This window comes from Colletotrichum gloeosporioides (assembly GCF_011800055.1).
Source record: "Colletotrichum gloeosporioides strain Lc1 chromosome Unknown consensus_17, whole genome shotgun sequence".
NCBI lineage: Eukaryota > Fungi > Ascomycota > Sordariomycetes > Glomerellales > Glomerellaceae > Colletotrichum > Colletotrichum gloeosporioides.
In genome coordinates, this window is record NW_025544662.1 from 746,097 (window position 1) to 767,686 (window position 21,590).

The 21,590-nt window shown below is 51.5% G+C and overlaps 8 protein-coding genes across 8 annotated transcripts; 4 read left to right on the forward strand and 4 right to left on the reverse strand.

Annotated features, from left to right (window-relative positions):
- Window positions 1-1,028: 1,028 nt before the first annotated feature.
- GCG54_00011131 (uncharacterized protein) lies at window positions 1,029-3,075 on the reverse strand (the record flags this gene model as incomplete). Its single annotated transcript, XM_045411040.1, has 3 exons — window positions 1,029-2,069; window positions 2,144-2,689; window positions 2,761-3,075. 3 exons carry the CDS (start codon window positions 3,073-3,075, stop codon window positions 1,029-1,031), a joined length of 1,902 nt encoding a protein of 633 aa, XP_045268098.1.
- A 1,231-nt stretch (window positions 3,076-4,306) lies between these two features.
- Window positions 4,307-5,755, reverse strand: GCG54_00011132 (putative pectin lyase F-1; the record flags this gene model as incomplete). The annotated part of the gene is made up of 5 exons (XM_045411041.1): window positions 4,307-4,862; window positions 4,921-4,955; window positions 5,013-5,122; window positions 5,146-5,534; window positions 5,610-5,755. 5 exons carry the CDS (start codon window positions 5,753-5,755, stop codon window positions 4,307-4,309), a joined length of 1,236 nt encoding a protein of 411 aa, XP_045268099.1.
- Window positions 5,756-8,542: 2,787 nt separating this feature from the next.
- On the forward strand, window positions 8,543-11,214 carry GCG54_00011133 (Protein fluG; the record flags this gene model as incomplete). The annotated part of the gene is made up of 2 exons (XM_045411042.1): window positions 8,543-9,697; window positions 9,733-11,214. 2 exons carry the CDS (start codon window positions 8,543-8,545, stop codon window positions 11,212-11,214), a joined length of 2,637 nt encoding a protein of 878 aa, XP_045268100.1.
- Window positions 11,215-11,290: 76 nt separating this feature from the next.
- On the reverse strand, window positions 11,291-12,237 carry GCG54_00011134 (uncharacterized protein; the record flags this gene model as incomplete). The annotated part of the gene is made up of 3 exons (XM_045411043.1): window positions 11,291-11,903; window positions 12,106-12,126; window positions 12,191-12,237. The coding sequence occupies 3 exons, from the start codon at window positions 12,235-12,237 to the stop codon at window positions 11,291-11,293; spliced, it is 681 nt and encodes a 226-aa protein (XP_045268101.1).
- Window positions 12,238-13,173: 936 nt separating this feature from the next.
- On the forward strand, window positions 13,174-14,802 carry GCG54_00011135 (uncharacterized protein; the record flags this gene model as incomplete). Its single annotated transcript, XM_045411044.1, has 1 exon — window positions 13,174-14,802. One exon carries the CDS (start codon window positions 13,174-13,176, stop codon window positions 14,800-14,802), a length of 1,629 nt encoding a protein of 542 aa, XP_045268102.1.
- Window positions 14,803-15,467: 665 nt separating this feature from the next.
- GCG54_00011136 (uncharacterized protein) lies at window positions 15,468-16,250 on the forward strand (the record flags this gene model as incomplete). The annotated part of the gene is made up of 2 exons (XM_045411045.1): window positions 15,468-15,498; window positions 15,553-16,250. 2 exons carry the CDS (start codon window positions 15,468-15,470, stop codon window positions 16,248-16,250), a joined length of 729 nt encoding a protein of 242 aa, XP_045268103.1.
- Window positions 16,251-16,485: 235 nt separating this feature from the next.
- Window positions 16,486-18,004, reverse strand: GCG54_00011137 (uncharacterized protein; the record flags this gene model as incomplete). Its single annotated transcript, XM_045411046.1, has 5 exons — window positions 16,486-16,720; window positions 16,838-17,176; window positions 17,239-17,552; window positions 17,616-17,640; window positions 17,697-18,004. The coding sequence occupies 5 exons, from the start codon at window positions 18,002-18,004 to the stop codon at window positions 16,486-16,488; spliced, it is 1,221 nt and encodes a 406-aa protein (XP_045268104.1).
- A 1,448-nt stretch (window positions 18,005-19,452) lies between these two features.
- GCG54_00011138 (uncharacterized protein) lies at window positions 19,453-21,130 on the forward strand (the record flags this gene model as incomplete). Its single annotated transcript, XM_045411047.1, has 5 exons — window positions 19,453-19,728; window positions 19,796-20,001; window positions 20,145-20,267; window positions 20,330-20,719; window positions 20,782-21,130. 5 exons carry the CDS (start codon window positions 19,453-19,455, stop codon window positions 21,128-21,130), a joined length of 1,344 nt encoding a protein of 447 aa, XP_045268105.1.
- Between the last annotated feature and the right edge of the window lie 460 nt (window positions 21,131-21,590).

The following is a 21,590-nucleotide window of genomic DNA, read 5'->3' on the forward strand; positions in this document are numbered from 1 at the left end:
TATTTTCTCGCTGAGGGCAAGACTTCACCGGTATGACATCGCACAAATGTAAGCAGTCTTTAGCAGCAACAGACCAAACGGCCGCGTATTTTTTCCCTAGTGAGTTATCAGTAAGTAGACTTAGATAGATAGGGCAAGATAAATAGATACCTGAAAACATTGCCTGTATCTTCAGTGGTGCGTCTTTGCGTTGTGCGTTTAGTTCAAAAACCTTTTACCCTGGAATCAAAGGATGTTGAGGACAACAATCACTCATGGCTGTCTTCTTAAATATGTACAAACCGCCGTTCTCTTAGCAGTCACACTGGAGCAGTCCCTGATATCGCGTTCCAAGATGCAGTTCAGCGGGCGCCATGGCGCACCACATGAACGGCCATCCATCATGCTGGACCAATGAGCAGTAGGCGTCTTGCTGTCGTGGATCAAACTCTTCGGTCCGCACGTAGCATGTGGCCGGAATAGGGGTCTCTGCGGGCGTCTCCTTTTATTCTTGACGGATGATTTGTCGAAGGGCCGGAGTGACTCTGTTCTTGAGCGCCCGCAAAGCTGCACGTCAACCGGTGAGACGGGGACTGGACGTGTAGCGTTGCCCCGACGCCTGTGGGTAAAGCAATAGGCAGTCGTGACCCGAGAGATCAGCTATGAGGTGCATTGCAACATTGCCCGTCAAACAATGAATGCCACATGCTGTTGTAGATTTACTGAGACTTACTGCGGCGGCAGTGTACTGCTCGAACGAGCCTACTTAGAAGACCAACTATTCTCTCTGTGCTTAAAAGACAACTTCTCTGACCTACTCTCTATAACCTTCAACGTCGTTATCGCTATCATTGATGCTATATCTAAACGTGTCTGTGGTAATAGCTGTAATAATCACACTTTTGATTATTCAATCCTTGCTCTCGTTATGATCCAAGTAAAGCTTAAAATCCATCATGCAAATGAGAAATATAGCAGCGTAGACACTGAAAGGTGAGGCATCCTTCGCCCCACACGTAGACCTGTTACGCTTAGATCTACCAGTAGTACTAGTCGTGTTTATGTCTAGAGGCCAGATAAAATACAGCGATTGCCACAAAAATGAGAACGAATCCCAAACCAATTCCAACTCCCCATGCTTTTTGCGCATCTTCCTTCAGCGCATCCGTGCCTTTGAACAGAAGGATCCAACCGGACTCTTTCTTACTTAGCTCCGTCGACGCGCAGTAGCAGCTGTCGAAGAAGCCAATTAGCTCCCATATAGAAATCAGCAGAAGCCATACAGTGTTAGCTACAAGCAAGAAGCAGCCAAGTAACCGTAAGAAGACTGCAAAAGCTCCGCAAAGTTGTGCTCCTAGTCCAAGCCTCGGCTCATTCTGGTGTTGCTGTGCGATACGTATTCTCTCGTATCCTCGCATAGCAACGTGGGAAAGTGCGGCGGAGAGAACCAAAGATGCGCACGCTGCAGTCGAGAGTATGCCATATATGAGGTAGCTACCCGATCTGCAACCCAGGCCCTTGACTACTGTCTCAAAGGCTAGGATGAATGCAAGGATGGTTGTACCCCATTGTATCAGGACGCCCATAAGTATCGAAAAAGCCAAATGTTTCCAAAAGATAGGCTTTGCCTCAGACAGCCCATCCAATGTTGAGTACTCGTACAAAGGACCCCGATGAATACTGTTGCTGTCTTGATGTGTGAGGTTGGCTTGAGATCCTGCGGGAGATGGCTGTGGAGCAGCTTGAGATTCAGGAGGTTGCTGCGGACCAGTTGCATTCATGTTATGAGGACGAATCGCATCCTCATAAGCGACAAGGAGATTATTGGCGAAGTTGATCCAGGTCAGAGTGCGGGCGTAATTGAAGGCCGGTCCTTCTTGCTTCTGGAATCCGGCGACGTTGAATATCCACAGTCTTGTGCGACTGCTTGTACTCCCATTTCTTGAGTTGTTCCGTGCGTTTGGAGCAGCCCGAAGTCCGTCTGCAACTTCAATTTCAGGGCGGTAACTACTGGCCCCTTTGAGGGCCGACTGCATGGTGCCGGCTTTGTTCTGCGTACCCACAAGAATCCAGCCTAAGATGACAGGGACCTAGATTACTCCGGGATCAGCATTGACTCTTTCCCAGTCCAGTTCTCGCCATGAGCAAAGAAAGTCTTTCATACCAGCCAGATCCAAAGAGATCCCGAGGAAAGGACGAGAGCTTCCTCTGTATCGCCCACTTTTGTCTTCAGGGATCCTACCGCCGTAAGAATCCAGGCTATGATTGCTACTGATAGTTGAGCCACGAGTGACAGAGTGACCCCTCTACGAGTCGTCTTTAGTTTATCTCCAGCTTGTTTCCACCATCCGTTGTGGTCGCTCAGAAACATTTGTGCCATCAATGCCCGTTCTATCTGGACGAGACGTGTGGGTGCTTGTTGAGCAGCTTCTGTGATGACTACAGCACCGTTTGCTTTTGCTAGCATCCCTGTCCCGGATTCCACTCCATCTTGATTTCGAAGCTTTCTGAATGCCTTTCGAATCCAAGTTTTGTTGAGAATCGTAACCATGAGAGAAACTGTCATTAGCATGGGACTTCCAAGTCCAAGGCAAACACTCATGATGTCAGAGCCGGTGCCCCCCGTCTCATATGGCAGCTGCGCTGTAAGGGCCAGCCATGGAAGAAGATAGCTTGTTGACCCGGCGGCGATACGATTGAAGTTGGTGGCCTGCGAATTGATTCACGTTAGCTGTTATCTCGTCTCACGGCAGCTATGCGAGTGAGGATTTGGTCTTTTACCATATTGATGTGATCGCGACTGCAGTAGTCCTTGCAAACAGAAAGACTGAAACCCCAAGCTTCCTCAATTTCCGGTTTATCGACTTCCAATAGTCTTTCGCCATGTATGGTCATGACTAGGCCTTTTGCGATATTTTCTTGGCTTGTCGCATTGTCCTTGAATTTCTGATTAATCTTCTGGGTGCACTTCAAGTACCAACTGTCGGCATGGCTGCTATCTTTGACCGGCTTGGATTGGTCGTTCAGGAAACGTCCAACCTGTTCCAAGTAAGCTGTCGCGTTTCGCCCAGTTGCGCTCTGAGTGGGTGAAGACATGGCTTTGTGTTGGTCTATCAACGTGTGCAACAGTTTTGACGATCGCGTTTCAACTGATATTGGAATGAGCCAAATTCCTGAGAGATCTGCGCAAAGCCTGAGGTCGAACGCCCATATATTGAATTCAGTCGTGAAACCGTGTCGTGTAGTATGGATTGGTTGAACATGACAATATGTATGCCATTTTGCCTGAAGCACCTGCACCAGCCTGCCAGGCGGCCTCTCTCTGGTCAGCCTAGCACTGCCTTTCAAGTCAACTTTTGGCGGCGAACAATACGAGATTAGGCTGATAACTCTTTGTTGAGGCGTCTCTAGATTTGGCGATGTCATTGGTCGAGGGAGTGGTGGTTGATAAGAGCTGAGAAGAATCGGGCAAGCCTGCCGCGGTGTAACACACCATTGAGACCTCAACGTTGCCACAAGGCATCTCTGGTAATGCTTCGTAGGCAGGCATGTTACTACCCATGGTATTGAAATATCACTATTCTGTGACTCCGACGTATGGTTTTGGGCAGACCCTGCTGAGAAATATCTTGCCTGTTTGTGCAGAACATCACGGGTGAAGTATTGCTCCTACTAGGATCGGGGGGGCTCGATAGCGTAGAGGTTCGGCGTTGGTCAAGCCACACAAGAGGGCCGCAGTCACCGAATATTTCCAAGTTTATCAGAACTAGGCCTTCGGGGACAGGTGTGCCATTCAATAATTGGTGGTGGTGGGGGGGAAGGGGGCGTTGCTGAGAGCAGGTGGTGTGTGACACAAGGCATTGGACACAGGCAGCGGCATTCCTCCAATAAGACTCAGTTGTAATTTCCTGGTAATTCCGACATTATGATCGGTCATGCATTGTATACTAGGTAACTCCTGCGATATGAGCCCCGTCATTGGCGTTTGTCTTTCTTAGGCCGCTTAGCGTACACCCGCTCTCCGTCACCCGTAAGCTACATTCTGTAGGCCGCCAAGCTGTCAAGAACAGTTCATCAGGGCACGAAGTCTGGAAAATAGCCTCTGGCCGGCTTTTTCACAGTCTTGCACCACCTCAGAGGCGATATTAGGCCACGCTTACGGTATTATACGGCGATGCAAAAGAACCACAGATAAAATGTGTACATGTGGTACTAGGTAAAATATGCGGCGCGGTATGTACGCATTCAAAAAGTGTACATGAGAATGGAAAAATGTGCTTGGCTATTGCCACGTGTTTTGTTTAAGGTCCATGTGACGACGGAGGACCTAAATCTTGCCAATGCCAGCCTTGCCCGTCACAGTGGACTTGACATTGCTAGCCTGAATGGGGGTGACAAGGTTGGCCTTACTCTTGCCCAAGGCGCTCAGAGCTGTAGTGCTTTTGAGGCTAGGCCAAGCGCCGCTGCCGGACAGAGAGTTGGCGACACAGTTACGGCCAAGCGAAGAGCTGCAGGTCGAGATGGAACCAGAGTCAGGGACGTCGAAGATGTTGGCACCGCTGGAGCTCGAGTCGGTGGTGATCGGGGTCTTGGCGTTGGAGAAGACGTTGCCCTCGAGCAGGACGTTGGTGCCCTTGGTGATGTCAAAGTTGTGGCCGAGGTTGTCGGAGAAGTAGTTGTTGACGGCTTGTACGGTGGTGCTGGTGCCGCTGATCTTGGGGGCGCGACCAGACATGTCGTGATACCAGTTTCTGTCAAGAGTCACCTCGTCTCCGTCGGCGACGAACATGGTGCCCCAGTACTGATTCTTGTTGCAAGAGTTGGAGTATGCGGTCACGCCGTCGAATTCGGTGTTGGAGATGGTAAAGGTGCTCGGGTTGAAGCTGATAGAGTGTCTCGTTAGCCGCTATGCAGGTCGCCGAGAGATGCGGATGGACTTACTGAGAGACGATGAACATGCGGCCCGCCTTGCTAAACTACACCACCAATATCTAAGCATTTTGTATGAGCGTCCACAGAACAGATTTACTAACCTTGCAGTGATCGATCCAAAGACCGTCCACTCCCTCAATGCTCATGCCATCGCCACCCCAGACGTACTGAGGGTTCAGGTCCTGAAGTCGTTGTGAGTCAATAGTACACGCTGTGTTGTTTGATTTGACTTACGGTGATATGAACGTTCTGGATGCTTCGCAACATTAGTCACTGAAGGACAGGTCTCCTGGGGCGTGGTCACGTACATAACATTCTTGGTACCCTGGGGAATCTTCAAGCCCTTGCCCTGAATGATGCCCTTGCTGCCGACACCCACGATACTCTTGTTGCTGCCAACAGTGAGTTGGGTCTTCGCAGCCTTGTCGTACTTGACGTCGACCTCGCTCTCGTTGGCATCGCACGAGTCCTTGCCGATGGTGTCTTGTCCACCGTTGCTAGCGTTGCAACCGGACTTGGCACGGCATCCCTTCTCGGACACGGTACCCTCGCTACCAATGTAGTTGAAAGTCTTGTCGATCAGGATGACACGCGCGGTGCTGTCAGACAGCCAGGTCTTGAGTCTATAAATCGCGCTTTTAGCACGTGCATGTCTGATGGCCACAAATAGAATAAGAGGGTTGGATGGAAGAACTAACTGTGCAATGTCAGAAGGCGCTGTCGCTTTGGCAGAGCCTCCACCAGTGACACCGGTCGCGAAACCATAGGCCTTACCAACGACCTGCGCGGCGACCAGAGAAGGGGAAAGCGCCACAAGAGCCGCCAGAAGAGTTGCGAGGTACATGATGAACGGGAAGTTCGAAGCGAAAACGAGTGAATGGAAAAGAGCGTGAGACCAACGACTAGCGACCCGGCTCGGTGTTCGACACGGGGAGCTTCTCTATTATTTTCATATTGGGCAGTCTATTGAAAGTCTGGGGTCAGTAGAGCTTAACCCACTCTGAAGTACGGAGTTTTCAGTCGACAAGTGGATTCAAGGTTAGAATCATGTAGATGAATGTCTAACCTACTGGGGACTGACTGCCATTACATTATCGGTCAAAACCCGCCATGTGCCCCTTGTATACGATCGGATACGGCGTGTAAGCTGCCGTGTTGGGAACCCCAAGATGGAGATGTACGCCTAATACGGGATAGCTAATCCAGAACGCCGCCCTAAAGCGTTCGTCTCAAGTCATGAAGCAACGCTTGGCCAAGACTCACGGATCCCTGAATGCCACCTGATACTCACAAGGATTGCCCACCGGAGGAAATTTGCCAAAGAAGGCATGTTCACTGCTCGATGAAAATATTAAAGGGCCCTGTGCCACGTTTCACTGGCGCGCAACCGAGAGTCTGGCATACATTTGCTGCCAGGACGGCAATTTACGTGTTTGTATAGGACCTGGCTTGAGGGGAATGCGTATTTAACAGAAGATAGAAACGTTTTTGTGTTGCTCAAACGAAGATCGAGGGCTAGCTTCACCGTACCAACCTTGCCACCAATGGAGGACCAGCGAATGACGACAAATAGAGCCCGATAGACTGGTCTGCCTTCGCAGCACCACTTCATATAAGCACGGGGATTAAACTTAATCACAGCTTGAACGTTCAATCCGTCGGGCTTGAAATTGAAAAATGATAGCTGTTTAAGCTTAAATGTTGTACAACCTGCTGCAGCACCACTCAACCGCGAAAGGAACTCGGGGCGATTAAGTGTCCGAGAAAGGGACTCGGGCCAGATCATCACCCGAATCTCACTGCGGAGGAGCGCTGGAATGGCGCATTGCTACTGAGTGGGTGGGTGTCCACGAGGGGACTTTTATTCCAAACAGGCTACTGCGTATCTAAATGAACTTTGAATGCTGCTTGCCTATGCATTGGGGACCTATGGGCTTCAGTAGACATGAAAGAAGTGACATCCATATTGCCACAATCGTTTCTAACGAGATTAACAGTTAATACTGGAGGAAATAGACTATTATGCAGACGACACCCAAAAGAGAAGCCCCTGTTCTAGGGCGCGATGTAGCTGTGCATCAAGAATGTCGCCCACCATGTGCAGAACAAATGACGCGCTGGCCACTTCCGTCCACAAACTGAATGTGCAACCTCGCTAGTGATCTTGAAGGAGACAGGGGAGAAATGGGCATCGGAACAACGGACATCGGAACAACGCAGAGCGGAACAATGGACAGCGGAACAGCACGACAGTCTTCCCGTTCAGGGGCGAGGGCGCCTTTTGCCGCCCGGAAGAGGAATTGATTGTAGATGAGCGAGGGGGGCGACTCAGCTCCGTAACGATCAGACTGTGGAACTTTCCTCCGTGAAGCCTGGTGCAGAATTGAATAAAATCTTTTCATCCTTGGCGGCCCCATCTGGCCCGGCTATAGATGGTTAAAGATGAAAGAGTAAGTATGACACGAAGTCTTGTTGGCATCCCATAAACACTTCCCTGCACTGATGTCACCGATGCAATCGTTTAATTGAAAACCAGCAAGTTATGTGCAATTGCTTTTATTGGACAGATTGGACAGAAGAGCACTGAACCCAGGCGCTGGATTCATATCATTCTTCCCGGGGTTCTGTAAACACCCAAACGCTTTCAATCCCGTCAGTCGTTTTAACTACCAGATAAGATCTCGCTCTTTTATCACCTTCGCTCAATGTCTGAAATAACGACACAAGATGGCAGTGCCCTCTCGCAGAAATCACACGTTTCCGTAGGCGGAGGCCGGCATGGATCAGCTACAGAGCTCCCGGAATTCAGAAAGAAATGCCCCATAGACGCCTAATGGTCTTGACTAATGATTGGATACAATGATGTTGTATGTCACGCAATGAGCATTCCACGCGAATTGCTTCCTAAATATGTAGACAGGCCTTAGGTTTGATCATCTCGGCATCCCACACCGGTATCCTGCCGGGCCGCCGTGCGATAAGCTCCGATCGGCGCCGCTACTAAAGTGGAGAACCGGCCCCCGCCTGCAATCCTGCATCGGACTTTTACGCATAAAAGTGCGACTTATTCCCTTCACTTCCCTCGTCTTTGATATCGGCATTTTTCTAAGAACATACCTGGGCTTAATCGCCCTCTTTGTCTAGATTTTGGGATCCCAGGCCAAATTAGCCGCGGGCACAAGCTTCATATGAACGAACTCACGCTAATCTGACATGCGCTGGCTGCGGGGTCTGAAAGTTAATTCAACTGCTGAACTGTGCCGGTTACCATGCCGTGACGTCCCCTGAAAACGGCATTTGGAGGCCGAATTTCCCCTCCCGCGGAGAACATCCGTCCAGACAGATAGGGAGAGGGGTGCCGCGGAAGACGCCGTTATGAGACATCGTCTATCACCCCTCATGCAGGGCGCCGATAAGAGCTCTCACGTCATTTCCCTGCCACATTAGCTACCCCTCCTCTCCCTTCCGAATCGCAGCTTGCCTCTTTCCCAGCATCAACCACAAAGTCCATCATCCGGCCGGACCAATAGCCAAGGGGGAGCCTCGTCCATCTATCCACGCGGTAGAAAGACTGTCGGGAAACTCTGCTACACTGACCACTGCTCGACCTGGTGGTCTTTCTTCCGCCAGCATGGATCCCGCAAAGCTGACTGGCCAGGCTCTCCTCAGCCACACCATCCAGACGACCCCCATCATTGACAACCACGCCCATCCTCTGCTGGATCTCGAGGCCATTGGCCGCTACCCTCTTTTGTCAATCACTACCGAAGCCCATGGAGACGCAATCCACGCTTCATTGACTAGTCTCGCGCATCTGCGCGCCGTCAAACAGCTGGCCAAGGTGCTCCGTTGCGAGCCGAGCTGGGAGGCGGTGGTCAATGCCATTGAAGCTAAGCGCATTGAGGACTACGATGCATGGGTTGAGGAATGTCTCAATGGCATCGAGTCCGTTCTTGTTGACGACGGGTTGGACGGCGAGAACGCTGTCTATCCTTACACATACTTCAGCAGTCTCACTCGGAGCCCCGCTAAGAGAATCGTGAGAATCGAAAAGATCGCTGCTGACATCTTCAACGAGCACCTTCCAGCCGACGAAGGCACAACTCGCACGGCGGATGACTCCAACGCCGTCTTCGACAAGGCGCTGAAGGCATTCGATAGCAGCATCTTGGAAGCTATCGCGGATCCAGAGGTCGTCGGCTTTAAATCCGTCATTTGCTACCGCACCGGTCTCGCAATTCCGAGAAAGCCAGATGCTGCTTTCGCCCGCAAGGCCTTCGAGGGCATTTACGCGACTCACACCAAGGGGACTGACAACGCGTTCACTCGCGTCAACCACCCCGGTCTCAATGAGTACCTGGTCCACCGGCTGGCATGCCTCATCAGAAACACCGAAGGCTCGGGTAAGAAACCCATCCAATTCCACACGGGATTGGGCGACAACGACATCACTCTCACATCCGCCTCTCCTGCACATCTTCAGGAGTTCATCCGCCAGTACCCCACGGTGCCGATTGTCCTGCTCCATGCAAGCTACCCGTACACGAGAGAGGCTGGGTACCTGGCGTGTGTTTACGCCAACGTCTACGCGGATATCGGTGAAATCTTCCCGTTTCTCAGCCGCGATGGCCAGGAAACTGCACTCCGCCAAATACTAGAGTTGTGCCCCTGGTCCAAGATCATCTGGAGCACTGATGGACACTGGTTTCCGGAGACCTACCTCTTGGCCGTGTTGCAAGTCAAAGAGGTGATGGAGAAGGTCAGTAACAGCTATACGCTACTACATGTATGTAAGAAGATATGAATGCTGACTTAGCCCAGGTATTGTGCGAGTACGCTCGGAAAGGCCACATGACTTGGCGAGAGGCGACCCAGTTGGTGAAAGACGTTCTCTTCAACAACTCGAACCATATCTACCACCTGGGATTCTCCTTCAGCCCTGAAGAAAGCCATATGAACCCTCGACGGCTGTCTGGTAGAAGTGACCTGGACATCCTCGAGGCATTCCTGGATGGCAAGAAGCCACCGCAATACCTTCGTATCTACTGGAACGACATGACAGCTACCCCACGCGTTCGGGCCGTGCCCATGCGAAAGGTCCTATCGGTCATGAACGAAGATGGAGACTTCTCAATCAGTATTACAAAGGCCAGTCTCGGTCTACTCCAGAATGACATGGTCGTCGCGGGAGCTTCTGGCACGGGAGAATATAGGCTGCATCCAGACTTCACATCCCTCCAGGAAGGTCCCCGTGATGGCCACATCAGCGTGTTTGGAGATTTCAGAGAGCAGGATGGTTCGGTCGTTCCCTTATGCCCGAGATCATTGCTCCAACGAGTGGTCGAAAATGCGGCACGTCGGGGTCTCACCTTCCACGTCGGCTTCGAGATCGAGCTGCTTCTCCTTGAGCGGATTGACGGTCCCGAGAAGTATAGAACATTGAGAAACGACGGACATGCCTGGTCAACCTCGCGAATGATGGACCACCCCGTCTTTGTCAAGGTTATCGAGCGCGCAGTCGCCGAGCTGGACTCAAGAGGCATTTACATTGAGCAAATCCACCCTGAAAGCGCCGCCGGCCAGTTCGAAGTCGTTCTCCCTCAAGCTCCTCCCTTAGAGGCTGTAGATACCCTCCTATACGTCCGAGAGGTCATCTCTGGCATTGCTCAGTCAGAAGGCTACAGGATGTCCCTTCATCCAAAGCCATACCCGAAGTCTTGTGGTACCGCGGCTCATGTGCACATGTCCATCACCTCCCCCAACGGCTCAAAGCCTGAGACCTACGGACCCTTCTACGCCGGCATTCTCAAGCATCTCCGCGCCATCGCTGCACTCACTTACAGTAACCCCGTGAGCTACGAACGCGTCCAGGACGGCTGCTGGGCTGGTGGTCGTTGGGTGACCTGGGGCACTCAGAACAGAGAAACACCCCTGCGCAAGTGCGAGGACAGCCACTGGGAAGTCAAGTGCCTCGACGGACTTGCGAACCCGTACCTTGCAATTGCGGCCCTACTGGGTGCTGGCGCGTATGGAGTCATGAAGGGCGAGAAGCTAACCTGGGGAGACTGCGAGGTTGACCCTGCCTCCCTGACGAAGAATGATCGCAAGGAGTTGGGCGTGGAGCACATGCTTCCGGCCGGGCTGCCTGAAGCTCTCAAGGAGTTGAAGAGCGACGAGGTCATGAATGAGCTGCTCGGTGAAGAGCTCATTGAGAGATATGCGACGGTCAAGGAGGAGGAGATGAAGTTCTTGGACTCTCTGAGCGCTGACGAGAGACGCTTGTGGATCCTCGAGAGATACTAAAGGGATAGCAAGAATGATGTTATAACGGTGACAGTCCTGAAAAGAATAAATCCAAATCCAGAAATCGTTCCAACCTCTACTTGCTCTCTTTAATAATCGTCTGCATAGCCTTGACGTACTCGCCGACTTCTTTCGCGCCGATGAGTGTGAGGTCTCTTCTCCTCCCTTCGAATACAATGTGTGGAACAGCATCCACGCCATCCATGGCAGCCGTGCGGATCATGTTCCTCGTGTCAATCTTGCCCTCCGTCTGATCTTCGACAACCTCTTTCGCTTCTGCCTCCGGGATGCCCGCCTCAACGCAAGCGTCGACCAGCACCTCCTTCGCTCCTTGGTCCTTCTCCTGTTCAAAGTACCGACAGTATAAGGCTTCTACTAACCGATTGGCAATCTCAGCACCTTTGGCCTCCTGGAAGTGCTGAATCACCCGGTGCGCATTGAAAGTGTTCGACATTGTCCCGCCCCAGGAGAAAGGAATGCCAACGGCTGTTCCAAGCTCGGACATTGTGGCCTCATAGACTGACTGCTTGATGTCCGAAGCATCGTGCTTGGTAGTCACATACCACTGGCGCTTGTCCTGGGGCTCAGTTGAGAAGTCCGGGTAGAGTTGGTAGGGGCGGAAGACGAGCGTGAAGGAGATATCGCCAGCTGCGGGTGATGCGGCGATTTCTTCGAGGGCTTTGCCCAGTCTGCATGAGTTGATATGTTAGAATCGCTGATGCGGCCTAAAGTATCAACAGCTAAAGTGTTGCCGGGCAGGCACTGCCTGTCGGTCACTTCTGTAGACGCCATCGCGCTCAATGCTGCCCTCCCCGTCCTCCTCCGCAGATGACGATGAAGTTGGAAAGATGGGCCGCTCTTGATCTTCTGTACGAAACGTCATAGCCTCACCTTTTCTTTGCGATGTATGTCCTTAGATGGAGATTCGTCAGCAAATAAACTCGAGGACGAAGACTCATTCATGTCGCCAACTCACCAAGGACATATTGTGTCAAAGGTGAAGGTTATCTGAGACTTGTACATGTTGAAGAACTTGGATAAATTGACGGTTGGTAGTGAGTTTGAATGTGCTTGTATGAGTCTAGTCAAAATCTCAGCAGATGGTCGGTTCGGGTCTATGACAAATGCCGCTTGCTAACTTGTCATGACCCCGCACCGCCGTGAAGATCACGTTCACGTGGTTGATTACATCAATACCTCCTGAACCAACACCATCATATATCTGGAGCGGACGAGATGATGCCAGACGAAGCGCTGGACAATAATTGATTTTTGTACAGTTGTACTTTAATTTTCTCAAGCAAGCCCAGGTACCGATCTCGCTTTTATGCCCCGCGCCCGCTCATGTCCCCCGGCCTTTGGGTACCTAAAGATTATTCCGGGATCTTTCCTCGGGTCTGATTCGCTGACGGCCAGGCTTCGATTTCTATAAAGCCATATTCATGGCGATTCGTGCTGCTTTTTACACATGATTAAATCGATTGACGCTTCGCGATAAGATCCGCCGACTTCGGGAACTTTCAACTTCAGATTGAGGACTGCTCCGTGCGTAGTCTGGGAAGGAAGTTCGAAGAGAGGGAATTACCCCCATTAATTTCCTAGTCAAGGTCTGTTGCCCGGGACAGTGGGTCACTAAGCCACTGGGAAGCTGGGAAGTAAAGTCGAAGCGAGAAAACTAATTGCACTAGAATTGAACTGGGTTAACTCATTTGACGATAAGAGCCACGATAGTAGCGATGGGGCATCACGACAGAAGACAATAAAAGACTTTGACTCCCTTCACATGCGGCCCTGCGGGCTTCATTGAATCATTTTCATAAGCCAGTCGTAATCGTCAGTGTGTAAGTTCTCATCTCTCAGAGACATCATCTATTAACCAACATGCAGGTCGCCCGCTGAATTACTGTTGCCCTCAAACTACCTTACCCAGATAGCCCATAACCCCGGGACTCCAACAACATGGTTGCAGGTACCGTCCTCATCAATGGCCGTATTCTAGCCAAAGGTGGAACTGGCCTTGAAGCCCAGCCCACTTTCGCGGATAGTATGCTTATCCAAGATGGTAAAGTCGTCGCTATCGGCCCTCAAAGTGAGGTCCTACCGAAAGACACCACGGGGTTTGAGGTCCGAAATCTGCAGCAGCGTACGGTGCTTCCTGGGTTCATTGATGGACATATGCACCTCCTGCTATTGGGCCAGTCCCTACGGAAACTCGACCTGGTTCATTGCAAAACAATAGACGACATCCGATCAACTATCAAAGCTTATGCGGCAGCTAATCCGAACGTGCCAACAATTCTCTGCAAGAACTGGATGCACTCCATGACGCCGGGCGGGGTGAGCGCTGCGCTGCTGGACGATATTGACCCGCGACCCATTTTCATCGATGCGAGCTCCCAGCACTCTTGCTGGTGCAACTCTGCGGCGCTGGAGAAATTGGGAGCGGCTGAGATGGCGGATCCCCCTGGCGGAAGCATTCATCGAGATGCAAAGGGCAGGCCTACCGGAGTACTCGACGAGGGTGCGATGATGTCTGTCATTTGGCCGTTCCAAGCCGCATCAGCCCCGAAACGTGAACGCATTGAAGCAATCAGGGCAGCCATCAAAGAGTATAACGCCGCTGGCTACACCGGAGTTGTTGAGATGGCCATGGATGAAGAGGCGTGGGATGCACTCGTCACCTTGAAGAATGAAGAGCCCGATCTTTCTATTCGCGTTGCGTCTTACTGGTTGATAAAGCCAACCGCAGACACCGAAGCTAACTCAAAGCAAGTTCAACGTGCTATTGAGTTGAGTAAGATATTCAACTCCAGCAACGACCCAGACCTCCGCATCGTCGGCGTGAAGGTTATTTGCGACGGTATAATCGACGCGTGCACAGCGTATCTCTCAGAACCATACGCGCCAGCGGGCCTTCCACCGCCAATCTGGGAGCCGGAACATGTGGAGGCTGTCGTCAAAGAGGCAGACGCTGGAGGACTCCAAGTCGCACTGCACGCGATCGGCGACGCAGCCATCAGAATGGCCATTGATGCGATTGAGAAGAATGGCACCCCAGGACGGCGGCATCGGATCGAGCATTTGGAACTTGCATCACCAGAAGACGCTCAACGGCTGGGCAAGTTGGGCTTAACGGCGTCCATTCACCCGGTGCACGCCGACCCTTCAATTTTGACGGAGTGGCCGAGGCTTCTGGGAAAAGACCGCTGTAAACGGGCCTTTGCATACCGAGAATTCGCTGACGCGGGCGCTTTGATGGCGATTGGCAGCGATAGTCCTACATCACCGTGGGCTCCGATGCAAAATCTCTATGTTGCATCTACCAGACGCTCCTCGCGGGATCCGAGCTATCCCAAGGTGATTAATGAGCACTTCAAGCTGGGGTTGTGCGAATCAGTGGTTGCTGCGACTTGGGGCGCTGCTTGTAGCGTGTTTGCAGAGGAGCGAGTTGGCAGCTTGGCTGTGGGTAAGCTGGCGGACTTCATTGTCGTGGACATGGTGTGGGATGCCGCTCGCCTGTTGAATGCGAAAGTTGAAGAGACTTGGTTTGGAGGAAACCAAGTGTGGGATTGTAAGAATGAAAGTTGAGAAGTCGTGAAAAGATGATTCAGAGCTTTGAATGCCTTGAATGGGAAATAGTGCTGTCGTAGTGACTTTATCCATTAACAAGACGGGTCGTCTTCAGCGGCTGTCCATCGCATCCTCAGCTTTCTGTTGCAACAAGACCAAACACTTCTCCAGTTATCGAAAGGTTAGCCTGCTCATAGCTGTGAATCTGCAAACAGATATTTGAATGAATACTCCCTCAGAGGCTATTGCAACCCATCAGAAAACAACATAATTGGTTCTGATTCCGAATGACGCGATGTAAGGGTTGGTAGTCGTGCAAGCTGGGCGCGACCATTATTAATGAGCTGACGGCCGAACACCCCGCCAGCCCGCAAACTCTCTCGGAAGCCCTCACCTTACGTAAATGTCTCATCGGTCTCCGAGCTCTCTCTGTCACACTCTCATTCGCAGGCGATCTCCGTCTTACTCACTCCTTGAATCGGTTTCACTGCGATTATCTTGGATGAAGCCTAGAGAAGAACGGCCAACAGCTTGTTCTTCATCTTACTCGCCATTTCGTGATCCCCAATACATCGACTATGATAAGAAATCGAATCGGTGTATCCATCCTCTTCAACAGACCCACCCTAGCGGCCTCAGCTCCATTCTCTTGCGTGAGGAGCTTCAGTCAGAGCCCAACCATCATGTCTCGGAATGGCGACCGCGAAGGCGGCGGTGAGTAAAATTCCTATGGTTTGCTCTTCATCCCAGTATGCTAACAACTCACAGGAAAGCCCCTCAACTTCGGCATAGTTGTCTTCCCGGCTTTCCAAGCGCTTGACGTCTTTGGGCCCCTCGACGCGCTGAATCTCTTATCGCGCTCGTACGAAATGAACCTGTCCGTTATCGCGGAGACGCTGGACCCCGTCTCGACGAAGCAGATCCCAGGCGCGCAGCAACAGCCCGGCGCCATCCCCGCCAGCGGTCCCGCGGTCCCGGCGGCCAACTCCGATTTCGGCCAGACCATCCTGCCCACGCACACATTCAAGACGGCCCCGCCACTGGACGTGCTCATTGTCCCCGGGGGTCAAGGTACGCGGTACGCCGGCATCCGTGCCTCCATCGACTTTATCAAGGAGAGGTTCCCCGAGTTGCAGTATTTGATTACGGTTTGCACTGGCGCAGGTGTCGCGGCGCGTGCGGGTGTGCTGGACGGGAAGCGGGCAACGACGAACAAGCTCTCGTGGGAGCAGACTATTGCGCTGCGGCCTGAGGTCAATTGGGTGCACAAGGCGCGCTGGGTGGAAGATGGCAATGTTTGGACGTCGTCCGGTATCAGTGCGGGTATCGATGTTACTTTTGCGTGGATTGCTGCTGTGTACGGGAAGGATCTCGCGAAGAACATCGCGGACAGGATGGAGTACACTCCCGTCGAGGACTCAAACTGGGATCCATTTGCAGATCGCTGGGGGACCAAGAAGGCATAATCCTGTCGTTTCACTTTTGACACTTTCGCGTAACTACTAGGACAAGAATTGAGAAAATGTTCAGATAGAAGACGCCGTTGTTACAAAGAACCTCATTCGACAAGTTGGCTGTAGCTTGAAGACTATTGGCAGCACATTCCATAGATTTTTGGTGGAATCAGCCGCTACAGCTGAGAAGCCTGGGAGAAGGCCAAGTAACTAGTTCGACCCGAAAGAGAAGGGGAAAAATGATCATTCAAATCTCCCGCCCCAGCACAGCAAGCACAGCGGGGAATCCGCTAGGGGCACTAGCGACTACAACCTGCCCATCATCACTGTCTAACTTGCCTGCGGGCATTCCCAAGATGTTCTTTTCTCCTCCGCCTATGTCGAGCAAAGCGTTCGGGAGCGGATTCTTCATGTCATCCGCGGCAGCCAATTTGATCTTGACGTTGTATCCCAACAAAATTCTTGTAATCTTCATCAGTCTGCTGGAACGTGGATCAGTGCCAGTTACCGATCCCAGTTGAGATCGGGCCGCAGCACTGACATCCCTTCCACACACGAACACAATTAGCGAGACCGCCAAAGAGTTGATGAAAGCTTACCAAAAGCCCCGATCAACGTCGAACGCTTGCAACCCTCCAGCCTCAAGAGAAAGCTTCACATCGAAAGCTGCAGTGTTGGTGTTATAGAGAGGATCGCTGTCCAGATTCGGGAATCCGAGGCTGGCCCAAGGAGCAGTCTTTGCACCTACGAGGTCGAGATCTATGCTAATCTGTTCGCGGCCTCCATCTTTGGCTTCAACCCAGGAATCGACCCTACGGTCAACCCCGTTGATTGAGTACAAGGGTCTATAATAGATCTTATCTGGAGTTAACGGAACAGGAGGCTTCGTGGTTGTCCTTGAAGATGGTATGTCCATATCCGAGCATGGCATATTACTCCTGTGCGCGCGCCAGTTAGTACATTGTAGAAACCGTGGGGGTATTTTCAAGCTGCTTCTTACCCTAGTCTCAGTGTCGAGGTTTCCTGTGCCAGATTGAATGCTGCCAATGCCAGGCCGACACTACTGGATGTTTTCGTGGCGGCCAGTGTGTATTCAGATTCGAGTCGCTTTTGTTCAGCCTTCGCCCATCCGTAGTAAACCCCAAAGCTTTGGCTCCAGGTTTCGAAACTAGGCAGTCCTGACCCCGTCAGAGCTTCACTTTTATGGTATAGATCGAGATCCCGCAAATATGCTTCTGCGCTTCTGTCTTGTGATTTTTGCACTTCGGAACGAAGCTTTGAGATTGAGCCGCTGACGTCCGACTGAGTTACGACCTACTCTATGATTAGAAGGTCGCCTGTGTGGGCATAGCAGGGAAGTATTAAAAAGTTTCATACATCATCATGGACGCTTTGAAGGTATCTGATTCGACATTAGCTGTATGACGTTGAAAACCATCGATAGTGCAGGAAACAAACCTGCGTCGGGAATCGAAGTAACTATCGCCATCAGACACATAGAAGGGGGATCGACTGTCCTGTAAAACGTCGGTTCGGCGGAAAATGTGGTCATTGGTGATCTCTTTAGGAGCGAACTCGCCTGCAGGGATGTCAAATAGTCCTGGGGAAGCTACGAAAATGGCTTTGGATGAGCTGTCAAGGTCGTCTTGTGTCGTCATATGGGCCTGCAACGCAATGGCGTAGGCCTTCCAGACAAGCTTGGATCTTCCGTTTGTCAAAAAGGAGAGGCTCCGTTTACTGGCGGCCATGACTGATGTGGGCTGCATTGTGAAGTGATTGGCACCTATCGTGTCCGTTGACGTGTGAAGTGGCAAATTGAATGTGGGTTATGTAGCTTCAATAGATAGGAACTGGACTTAGCAGAAAGCTGGGAGAGTTCGTGCCTGCTATGAGCTGATCATATCCAGTGAATAGGATGGAAGTCAACACTTCTCAGTATGGAAGGGGGCGAGCTGCATACGTCGTATCGTAGATTGACAGGTGAGGCCGAAGGCGGGCCAGACGTAGAGCTAGGCCGCATATGCAGGCGATTGCCCGCGTTCTACCTTAGACCGGGCGCTTAACCCTGGTCTCCAAACCAGACCACCAATATCAACCCATGTCTTACATAAATATATTGAGACTAAGACTGTAAGTAGACACATTCAGGACACAGTGCATCATTGTGGCTACCTGAATTGATGTTGATCATAACCAAGCACTGTACTAGGTCGGACAAAAATGTGCTGCGGTACACATCTGCGCACACATAACATGCACACACTCACACACATATGTGTATGCGTGCGGGAGACCGAGAACTCGTCCAACTACCTTATCATGTGCTTAGCAAGAGTGTTCTTGACCAGCGAAATATATGACACTGATACCTTGACGAAATACCATGGGCGAGAAAAGAAGGACTTTTGATGTGTATAGAGGACTAAATACAATTGACTCCTCGGTATAGAGAGTTAGGTCTGCGAAGGATCATTTACGATAGCTGATGATGGCAGTCTAGAATCACTTATGGCTGCCTGCTTGTTGATCCTGTCTCAAACAACGCAGTCTGGCTATTTCTTGGCCAGCTGATTCTTGTTGCCGTTTTAAGCAATGGCAGTCTGGCCAACGCATGAGTGACTGACTTTCAACCTCCCCATGGAAATTCAACCTCCCATATGGTGATCCTGAAGCTAACCCAATTTTACCTCATGAATCGGGTTGAGAGCGAAGCCCAACAGTAATCCATCGTGCGATAGCCGCTCATTCCTGATGACATGGCTTTCGGCGGGCCAGGCCAGCTAACGATGCAACGGACGACTGTAGGGAGGCTCAGCTAGCCATGACAGGGCGATGCTGAATCTTTCCGGTTGTCACTGCTCCATCATTCGTCGTCGTTGTCGATCATCATTCTCAGCTGTGATCTAGCCCCAAGCCAACGCGCGGTACGCAGCATGCAATTGGTATCAACACAGCTGAAAGCCCAAAGAAAGGAAAGTGCCCTCACTAAAGAACGCTCATCACTTTGAATGCGGACAGAAAAGTATTAGTAGTCGGGAAACATTACTTCTTGCCGGTTATCTGTGTATATATAGGAAGCATACACCCCGCAAAACTTGGTCTCAATCTATCACGATCACATCACCAAGCACCTCAGAACTTGATCATCCCAGCCAGGCTCAAAATTATTCTACCCGAATTCTTCTATTGAATCAGCCCAAACAAAGCTCGCACCATGTCTGACGAAAACCAGCTGTTTTGGAAGGCTTATGCCTCTACGGTCAAGAACATCATGAACAGCGGCCCTGTGGGCGAGAACGTCAGGGTCTACATCGCCGCCGCTAACACTGCGGGTATCTCTGGCGGTAAGGAGATTCCGCCTGAGTGCACCAACTGGGGAATCTACCAATATGCCGACTTCTTGCTGGATCCTACCAACCCCAACTGGGTCGCCAGCAAGGGTGCCCGCTACTCTGAGGCTCTCAACATGACCCTGCAGACTTTGACGCCGGTTCGTATTTTCTCCAGGGTAGATAATAGTACTTGTGAGACGCAACTGCTTATATGGTCTTATGCAGGGCAAAGGTGGCGATACCTCTCCTGACGCATGGGACAGGCTGAATAAGGCCAAGGAGAAATTGGCAATCTACAAGAAGGAGTTGGATGACGCCAAGAAGGAGGCTATGCAAGACTTTGCGGAGGACGACAACCCGGACAAGCCCAAGTTCTTCGCTCAGTGGGCTCCGTTGAATGCCAACGCGTACCTGGTCGCTGTCAACAACTGGTAAGTCAAGTCATGTCTGCTTTCACAAAGAACGAGTCCAATGCAAGTGATTTCGGCGACAGTGATGTCTAGCCGAGACAGACACCACTAACGAGACCGTCTGATGAACAGACAATCATAAGTGCTGACTTTGAAATCGACAGGGAGGGCGCTGCGAACGAGGTCCAGATGAGAACCAACGCAATTGGCGGCGCTGGTTCCGCCCTGTTGGCCAACGCCATGAAGCAGGCTGCCAACGGAACGAACACATTGACCGAATTGAACGGGTAGGCATCAATGAAGGTGCTGTATCTCAGAACTTGGAGCTGATGAATTCAAAATCTCGCAGATACAACATGAAGGCCAGCACCCAGTCGGTGACCTATGACGCCAGTGGAAAGCCCATCATCCCCAACCCTCTCAACACTCAATACGTCCCGCAATATTCCATTCAGGGCTACGCAGCTCTCCTCGATGGCTGGGTTGCCAACACAAACCAGCAGCCGTCCGAGTTCACGATCGACTTATCCAAGGGCGAGCAGTCTTCATACAAAGACCTGGGTTTCACTGAGGCACAGGGAAGTGCGTCCTTCAGCCGATTCCCTGTGTTTGAACTCTATGGCAGTGGTGGTGGACGAGTCGAGCACTCGAACTTTGACATGAGTTCGAACGCCAAGGACGTGAAGGTCAAGCTCAAGGTCCAGCACTACAAGACCATCCCCTTCGCGCCTGGTACCTGGTAAGTGCAACGAGTGCTCCTCTCAATACTCTGCAAAAGTCGCCATTTAACATATTTCATAGGAATTTGGACGTCAACGGCCTGATTGCTAAGCTGGAGGCCAAACCCCCGGCAATGTTCCAGAAGGTGCGTCCCACACAAATGCTGGTCGCCTCAGGTGTTAGCATGGAGATCAGCTTCAGCGGCAATGCCAAGACGGCCTTCGACAAGGACTACAAGAAGACGGTTCAGGGTGGCGGCGGCATGAGCATTTTTGGGTTCCGCATTGGAGCCTCCGGCTCTTCCTCGGAGGAGAACTCCTCTCACGGCAACACCTGGGACTCCAGCTCCGGTACCCTCACTGTCAACTCCGAGAACTCCCGCGCTTCTGCCAACGTGCTCGCCGTCATGGGCGAAATTGTCAGCGCTTAGAGACGGTCGTTGATAAAGAATTACCTGGTGCACAGGTCGAACACTTCTACTTGCATCACGATCTTTAGGAATTCAAGTTGCAGGGTCAAACTGTTGTAGCTCGAGGTCTACCTATAGCCTAACTCAAGTCATTCATTCATGGTTTTTCGGTCGCTGCTTTCCCGTGACGAGGTGTTGTGCTATCAGGAGCCAGCTCGGTAGATGAAGTAATTGTAGCCCATGATATGTGCGTAATTACCATGATAGACATGAAAAAATTCCTGGGTCGGAGACTTCATTGATAGTCGGCCCATCCTCTTGTCCCATAACATTCCCCTCCATAAACGGCATGTCCACACCATGAGTTGGAACAAATTTGATTGGGTCTGGAGAAACTTTCGCTTCCCACGTACCCTCAACATGTTCCAAGTCGCCGCTCCGTTCCTCCGATGAAGAGTCGACTGCAACCCGATCCACTGTA